At 37.7% G+C, this 9020-nt stretch overlaps 1 protein-coding gene across 1 annotated transcript; it reads left to right on the top strand.

Moving 5' to 3' along the window:
- Window positions 1-871: 871 nt before the first annotated feature.
- LOC103045014 (GTPase IMAP family member 8-like) lies at window positions 872-4721 on the top strand. Its single transcript, XM_049473469.1, has 4 exons — window positions 872-964; window positions 2529-3152; window positions 3403-4035; window positions 4283-4721. Exons 1-4 carry the CDS (start codon window positions 943-945, stop codon window positions 4630-4632), a joined length of 1629 nt encoding a protein of 542 aa, XP_049329426.1. The 5' UTR covers window positions 872-942; the 3' UTR covers window positions 4633-4721.
- The last annotated feature ends 4299 nt before the right edge of the window (window positions 4722-9020 follow it).

The following is a 9020-nucleotide window of genomic DNA, read 5'->3' as shown; positions in this document are numbered from 1 at the left end:
AACCTAGCTAACTTATATCTACTGACTTCCAGAGAAGAGGAGCTGCAACTGTGGTTGAAGGAGCTAAATTTAACACATACACATAAATGTTCAAATGTCTGCTCTTACCATTCTTTGGAGGGAAACTGTGGTGTGTGTGACTTGCTTTACTGGAGCTTCAGAACCGAGAACTTGGGTTAGGATGTTTTGGTGTTGTTTATTATCTATAAAATAGTAAGAGCAGTATGGGTGTTTGGTTAAATGTGTTAAATTTAGTTACAGACACAGCTCCATGAAACTTACAAATGTGGATTTTGGCAACAGCACTGTGTGCCAACCTTGAGAGTTATTTGTACAATATAGCTTAGCTAGCTAGTGAAAAACAGAACCATTTTAGTATTTTTTTTATTTAATTTAATATTTATTAAATGTAATACTAGCTAATTTACCAGCTCCTCTTCTGTGAAAGGTGGTGGATATAAGTTAAATGGAACTCCTCAAGACACTGATATGTTTGTGTTGTGTTTTAAACACTGCTCTTCAAGCAAAATTCTCCTCTTATTCTAACGAATTAACTAACTAACTGAGGATATTATATTACTTATTCTGTACATATATTAACGTGGATGTAACCTATATCAATGGTCTGCTGCTCTGGACATTGTAAATCAAAGTAAACAAACGTGGCTGCCCCCTAATCATCAGAATATGGTGTTATTACTCTTAGTAATACTCTTAGTAAAAAATCTGAATTAAAAATCTAATTATTTTAACATTTAGGAAAACATTGGTTCAAAAGTAAAAATTACTTCCAGTTAACATAAATCATATTAATGTATCACAGTATTCTCAATAACACATCTTTATTTTCCAACAGGAGAAGCCTATCATTGTTCAGTAAAATCTGAATCTGTTTAATCCAGATTACCAACACTGCAGAGTAAACAAATCAAATCAGACTTCATGGCCTCCAGAGAAATCATGGGTACGTGAGTACAATTCTCTAACCAAATGCAACTTGTTTTCTTTCACTGACCTTTAAAAACCCATCTGAGGAATGCACTGACTGGCATCACACCAGAACTTCAGTCAAACTGGTTGGTCAGGTACATTGAAAGATGGCACAGTATATCTGTTTCATCACATTCTCTAGAACTGATCATCCCCTCAGGTTGAAGTGCTCACAAATAAACAGCATATCTTGAGGTGCAGTTATAAAATGGATCTGTGTAATTTAATAACTTTTATTTTTCTGTGGAACATGTTTAAAATATGTGATGTGCAGTGAAGACATTCCCAAAATATTATTTACAGAAGAATATTGTTTTATACAATATATAAATCAAGCTGCACGGTACACAGTTAACAGCTCACATGTAGATCACTAAAATAAGGCCCTGGGTGTGTTTAGAAAAGTTTGATCAAACTAAAATTAAAATGCACACTTTGCTGGGGTAGAGCTAAACAGGTTTAATTTGCTTACCCTGCAGCCTTCAAGTAAATGAAGTGCCCATTCCTGGGCACTGACCTCTATTATATTCCAATATTCTTGTGTTTATTGCTGCAACTGCATTCTTCACGACCCATCAAAGATTTTCTTTTAAGTCATGTGACTGTGAAGACTTTGGATCATTGTCCTGTTGGAAGGTTTACTGAGGCTCAAATTTCAGTTTCCACACAGAAAGCAACATGTATTTTTAGAAGAGTTCCTCATACTTACATTATTTCATTCACTCCGTCCGTCATACTACTGGTTCATATAGACCCATAAAGGCTCAGTTTTGTTTCATTTCAGTTTGGGAATGAATGTGACAAAAATGAATTGTAACTTTCTGGCCCTACATATCAGCGGATGTCTGGAAGTGGAAAAATAAAACAATTGGGAAAAGGACACCTCACTTATAGTGGTGACTTGTGATGCTATGGAGCTGCTTTGGTTCCTCTACCACCAAAGCTTGGTTTCAGAAAAAAAGTCCTGTAATATTCTGGAGTGGCCTTCACAGTCGCCTGAGAATCGCTTATAGAATCTTTGTTGGCTTTTGAAGAAGGTGCCTGCATGCAAACTCAAGAATATTGAGTAAATGCTCTAATAAATACTAAGGGGTTTAATAATTTTTAAAATGGTATTTTGTGTTTGAATTTGAAGAAACAAAAATTTTAATTTTAGTTGTGTTGAGCTATTTAAATGTTTTTTGTATGATTGATTTATTGTCCTTTACCTGAGCGTTGCAACCCACAATGGTCCTGACATAGTGCTTGGGGGAGTGATGCTAATTAAAGGCCAATTTATGCATCAAATCTACGCTGTAGCCTTTAAACAAAACAGCCTTTAATCAAAACAGAAGAAAAACAGCAATATGGGTACAACAGATTACGTTGGTGATTCTATATCTACTGTATCTGTAGATCAACCCTTGCTTATGTACAAAAATAAAAGTAATCAGAGGGTGCCAGCAAAGGAGAGTAGTATTCTTGCAGAGAGGACCTACATTTGCAATGAACTGTTAAATTATTTCAATTGTAACGTTCTTGTGGTATTTTCTCTTTAGTGTCTGAACTGAGAATAATTCTCATGGGGGACAACAGCTCAGAGATCAGCAGAGTGGGGAACTTCATCCTGGGCAGAGAAGCGTTTAAAACAGAAACTCTGCCTTCAGTAAAGCAGCTCAGTGAGAGAGCTGCAGGAATGGTGGAGGGAAGATACATCACCCTCATCAACGCACCTCACCAACTTAATCCTAAAGACACACTGGATCAGATCACAGAGCAGATTAAAGAGTCTCTGTATCTCTGTGCTCCTGGACCTCACATGTTTCTACTGGTACTGTCCAGAACATTAAAGAAAGAGGATCAGGATAGAATCAAAAACAGCCTGACCTCATACAGTCCCTGGTTTATGAAGTACACTATTGTTTTAACTCCAGATGAAGATGTTAATTACCGTGCTGCTGCTCAAGCCCAGAAGGGAAGTAATCCATCCTTGCATCTCATCATCGGAAAATCTGAGAGAGATCGTAAAGTGCAGGTGCTGAGTCTTTTGGAGAAGATCGAGCAGGTGGTGAAATCTAACAGTGGAGGATACCTGACCTATGACACTAATGAACTGCTTAAAAAAGTTAAAAAGAAGCTGCCGATCAAACGGGAAGATCTTCCATCGAAAACCGTAAAACGTGGTAGGTTGACCAACTTTTAATAAATCTGTGGTACTTGACAAATTATGGGCCCTATTCTACTCCCTGCGCAAGGCGTGTCACAATACATATTGCCACCTTATACCCTCATTCCTTGAGTCTGCATTGATTAAATAGTGATGGAGCTTACAAATACAGTGGGGCATACACATATTTAGTCAAGTTCTTCTACTTAAAAAGGTGAGAGATTTAATGATGTAATGATAAACATGTTGAATGCATCTTCTTGCAGTGAGAATGGTTCTGCTGGGGAAGAACAGCTCAGAGATCAGCAGAATGGGGAACTTCATCCTGGGAAGAGACGCGTTTGATACTGAGGCTCCGCCCCCTTCAGTAGAGCAGCACAGTGAGAGAGCTGGAGGAATGGTGGAGGGAAAATACATCACTCTCATCAACACACCTCACCTGTTCGATCCTCAGCTCCCCCTGACCACAATACACAGCAGAGTGAGAGAGTACCTGGCTCTGTGTTCTCCTGGACCTCATGTTTTTGTACTGGTGCTACAGTCTGATGGATGCACATCGAGGGACAGGGAACAGATCAGAATCATTCTCAACAGTTTCTCTGATACAGCGTTAAAACACACCACAGTGATAACACAGAAACAAGGCACTGGCACGGATCCGCACGAGCTGAATAAGCTCATACAAGAGATTAAGAAATGCGGAGGCCAGCATTTTCAGTTAGACACAGGCGGTAATCCCTCTGATCTGGTAAAGGCAGTGGAAAAATTGGTGCAAAAGAATAAGAAGGGTTATGTAAAGGACAGTGCAATGGAAGAGTCATCTTATGAGAAAGACCAGAAGAAGCAGACTGGAGGGGTGGTGCACCTGACACCAAGCATAGCCCCTAAGACCAAAGCACGTAAGTGACCACCTTTAAAACTTTAGATATTACAGTGAGGTGATTTTGTTCAGAGGTTCTCAAAATGCTCCTGAGGGTCACCAGATGAACCACATTTTATCATCCGTATGTATTGAGATTTCGAGATTTGGTTACCGAAAAAAATATATGAACCATCTGTGTCCCTGAGGATCAGGCTCAGGATGTACCCAGTTCTTCATTACTGTAATTATCTGAATCAAATCACAGATCATCATTTCTTATTCAGGGTCTGAGAGGCTGAATCTGGTCCTGTGTGGGAGTAACAGAGTGCTGAAGTTCTCCATATCAGATCTGATACTGGGTCAGAGAGAGCTTAGATCAGAGTCCAGATCAGTGTGTGTGAAAAGGGAAGCAGAAGTATGTGGACGTCTGATCACCCTGGTGGAGCTTCCAGCTCTCTACAGCTCTCAGCTCTCAGAGGAGGAAGTGATGCAGGAGACTTTCTGCTGTGTCTCTCTCCTGGAGTTCACGCTTTTCTCCTCGTCCTCCCTGAGGGACGTCTCACTGTCGAAGATAAAGGAGAACTGGAGAAGATCCAGAACATCTTTGGATCAAAATTCAATGATCACACTGTAGTGCTGATCACTCAGCATCCTCAGAACAAACCGCTGGATGGGGCTGTCACGACTGTGATAAAAGACTTTGGAGAACGGCGGCTGTTCTTTAACTACAGTTCACAGGTTCTAGAGCTGATTGAGCATGTTGAAGAGCTTCTTTCAGAGAACAGAGAAAGCTACTACACCACGAAGATGTATTATAGTGCACAATTCAACAGCCACCTGAAATACTGGAGAGAAGTTGATGGGCTGAAAAGAACAAATTCTATGCTCATAAATAAAGGTGAGAAAAAAAACTATTTGTTTTCTTTCTTAAAATGTCAACTTTCATTTGTTGAAAACCGCTCAGCCTTAAAGGAGTAATCCATTGTGGAATGGACTTGGCGTGTAGTGAAAGATTTCATTCACCCCCAGGATTCCGAAATACAGTGTTTTTAACTGATACTCCCAACAGGCTTACAATGCTAATAATGCAAATAAATTGCTATTTTGGAAATGCATGAATTCCAGCTATTGCTTAAAATATTTCCAAAATATACATATACTATATCTTTTCTATATCTTGTCTATATCTTGCCTATTTGATTATGCTCATTAGTTGAGAACTGCCTGAAGGCACTGTTTATATAAGCAGTGTTTATATACATTTCAGGGCCCTCGGAATTCTACCAATGAAGTGTGGAGTTATTTTGAGCTTGTTATTGGTGTAAAAATTGCCATTTCTTTGCATGGCCAACACTAAGCCCCTATCTCTAGAATCAGCTAAAAGTGATGTATCACTACACCCCATGTTCATTTCACATTTTTTTTCAAGTTTTCTCTACAGATTGCAGTAAAATACAGTAATTCTTATGTTTACCTGTTATTTTTAAATAATAAATAATTGATCCAATTAAACAGATTTTCCAAGAACTATAAGAATCATCCTGCTGGGAAGGACTGCAGCTGGAAAGAGCGCAACAGGAAACACCATATTAGGTCGAGAAAATCTGTTCAAGGAGGGAGTATTTGGAAAAACAGTGACCAATGTTTGCCAGAAAGAAACAGGTGAAATCAACGGTAGACAGATTACTGTAGTTGACACCCCGGGACTGTTTGATCCAGGCGTTGTAACAGATAACGCTAGGAAAGAAATCACAAATTCCATCACTATGGTGACACCAGGTCCACATGTGTTCCTGCTGGTAGTGCCGATTGAACGATACAACCGAGACACCAATAAAACCACAAAGATGATCCTCAACACACTTGGTGAGGACTCTAGAACATACACCATGGTGCTGTTCACCAAAGGAGACTTTCTTAGAGATGACTCCATTGAACAGTTCATGGAAAACTCTGGACAAGACACTAAAGACCTCATCCAAAGATGTGAAGGCAGGTACCACGTCTTCAACAACAGAAACCATGGCGACCGAACCCAGGTCACTGCTCTACTGGAGAAGATCGACTCCATGGTGGCAGCAAATGAAGGGAGCTGCTTCACTAAGGAGATGTTGCAGAAGGTGATGAAAGAAAAGCAGGAAGAAGAACAGGATGAAGATATGAAGATAATGATGGAGAATGTTGAAAAACAGAAACAACAGCAGCAGTTATGGTACCAAAGACAGAGTGTAAAGCGCAATCAGCAGCAAGAGGATCCTCATAAGATCAAACATGAGGTAATTTTATCATATTCCAATAAAAGTGTGGGACATTTTTCTATGTGGGCACACAGTATCAATCAAAGGTTTGGACACATCTCTTCTCATTTAATGTGTTTTCTTTCTTTTTATGATTTTTTTACATTGTAAATTTAATATTGAAGACTATATTAAGTCTATACAGAAACACATGCTAAACAAAAAGTGTTATACAAAACCGAATAAGTTTTAAACATTAGATTCAATAGTACCATATTTATCTTTGAGGACAGATCTGCATACTCTTGTTATTTTAATCTCAGTGATTTTATGAAGTAGAGTCACCTAGAATAGTTTTCTTGAAGGAGTTGCAGGACAAAAGTTGCTGCCTATTCTTCACACTGTAAAGCTCCAGCTCATCCCAAATCATCATTTCAGTTTATCAGGTTTAGATCAGGGGACACTTTTTTTTTTAACCTATTTACTACACAATTCCATATGTGTACCATAATTCTTTTGATGTATTTAATATTAATCTACAGTGTAGAAAATGAATTCAATAAAGAAAAACTTTGATTGAGAAGACATTACATTACTTTCTCAAATAGTTGTTTAATATTTCAGACAAAATTACTTAATAATGACACCTAATATAAAAACCTCAGATAAAGTTAAAATAAAACAGCTGTTCAACTTTTTTCTTTCTTTTCACACAGTTCTATTGTAATCACATTCATTTTTATTAACGGCTCCTTTTGTGTAGGCTGTAAAATTCATTGCAGAAACTCATTGCAGAGGTGTTTGGGACAGTTTCTTGTACATAAATGGAACAAAACAGTAAAACAAATGATTTAATAAAATGTTTCTTTTTCTTCATGCAAGAAAATAAACCTCTGTATATGCCAAACAGGATGAAGAAATGGAGATCATGATGGAGAATGTTGAAAAGCAGAAATATCAGCAGTGGTTATGGTACCAGAGACATATTATAAAGCGTGATGTTCAGCAAGGTGATTATGAGAAGATCAACAGAAAGAATGCTGCTTCAGGAGGAACAGCAAATAATCCACATCAGGTAATAAATAATATAAAAAATAGATTATTATTTAATAATTAATATTATACAATATGGCTTTTTTTACATATCAATGGTTTGTTTAAGCATTTAAGTCGAAAGGTCTTAATGATACCATGATATTAGAATTCTATACACAGTGGTATGAAAAAGTTTGGCCACCCTGATCATTTTCATAATTCATGAAGAAAAATCTCAGATAAGCAGAGGCAAAGGATGGTGAGAACATAACACAGACCAGCAGTGTTGTTCCAGTTCACAGCATTTCTGAACTAGTTCAAGTTCAGTTCGAACAGGCTCAAAGTGAACAGTTCACGTTTAAAGTTCACAATTTTAATTCTGAACTAGTTCAAAGTTCAGTTAATTTTACTTTTTTCGTGAGATATTCAAATAAATACTTTTTTTCAGACTACAAGCTAGAAATCACTATATGTTCTTTAAAACTGCTCATTGTAGACATTTGCTCATGACACTGCAATTGTGGGTTTCTTACCAGGTAATTAAACTTGCAGCAGTACAGACAAGGTAGACCAGTTCTATACTTAGTGCAATGAAATCTACCAGCATTTAATTAAAAAAAAGAATATATAATATGAAATATGTATTTTGCAGCGCTTTCTCTCACTCACGTCATTGGTCTGTCACTCTCTCTCTCTCTCTCTCTCTCTCTCTCTCTTGCTCGCTCCTCCAGCCCTCCGCGCTGCTACGTGGTGTTATTGCGCGCACACAATGTCAAAACCATTTCTGTCTGGTTATACATGATGTAAGCAGCACCAGCGAGAATACAGGAGGGAGGAACTTTCTCTCGTTTCTCATGTCACTCAGTTTTCAATGGAAAACAAATTCCAACGTTCATTTACAGTGATGTCTGCCGTTCATGACACATAATGTGAACAAATTCACGTTCAAGTTCTTTATTTAAAAAATGTGTTGCCACAAACCCAATCGCTTGAGGTATGCTACAGCACATTTGGAGAATCCAGCCTAATTTTGGAAAAGGTGCTGTGGACTGGAACTAAAATTAAGCTAACAGAGTATTTCAAGATAAATACTTGCTACCCACAGTAAAATTTGGTGGCGGTTCCATCATGCTTTGGGGCTGTGTGGTCTTCTTGCTTTCTTTCTTTTGGCTGTTTCTCTGATCAATGCTCTCCTTGCTCAATCTGTCAGTTTGGGTGAACAGCCATGTCTTGATAGGTTTGCAGTTGTAGCAAACCATTTTTGGATGATTAGTTAAACAGTGCTCCTTGAGATGTTTAAAGCTTTGGATACGTTTTTTTAACCCTAACCCTGCTTTAAACTTCTCCACAACTTTGTCTCCATGAATCTATTTGAATCTACCTAGGCCATCACAGAACAGCTGGATTTATACTGAGATTTTTATTTTATAAAAAAATTGAAAACAATGTACCATTTTCATTTCACTTCACAATTATGTGCTACTTTGTGTTGGTTTATCACTTAGAATCTCAATAAAATACATTTAGGTTTGTTGTTGTAAGGTGACAAAATGTGAAAAAGTTCAAGGGGTATAAATACTTTTGAAAACCACTGTATTAAGAAAAATCATGAAAATTATCAGGGGTGCCCAAATTTTTCATACCACTGTACATTCAAACAGGCCTATCATGATCAATTATCATCCTAGTGTCTTGATTTTTGTGGGTTACTTTGGAATAGCTATGTCATTTTTACAATATTGTTCTTTTC

The sequence above is a fragment of the Astyanax mexicanus genome, unplaced genomic scaffold (assembly GCF_023375975.1).
Source record: "Astyanax mexicanus isolate ESR-SI-001 unplaced genomic scaffold, AstMex3_surface scaffold_38, whole genome shotgun sequence".
NCBI lineage: Eukaryota > Metazoa > Chordata > Actinopteri > Characiformes > Acestrorhamphidae > Astyanax > Astyanax mexicanus.
This window is presented reverse-complemented; position numbering and strand designations above follow the sequence as displayed.

Bases quoted from the DNA above. Each gene is read 5' to 3' on its own strand.
- LOC103045014 (XM_049473469.1), top strand. From the start codon at position 943: ATGGCCTCCAGAGAAATCATGG. The intron at 965-2,528 runs GTACGTGAGTAC...TTTTCTCTTTAG, and splicing joins GGCCTCCAGAGAAATCATGG to TGTCTGAACTGAGAATAATT. The intron at 3,153-3,402 runs GTAGGTTGACCA...ATCTTCTTGCAG, and splicing joins ATCGAAAACCGTAAAACGTG to TGAGAATGGTTCTGCTGGGG.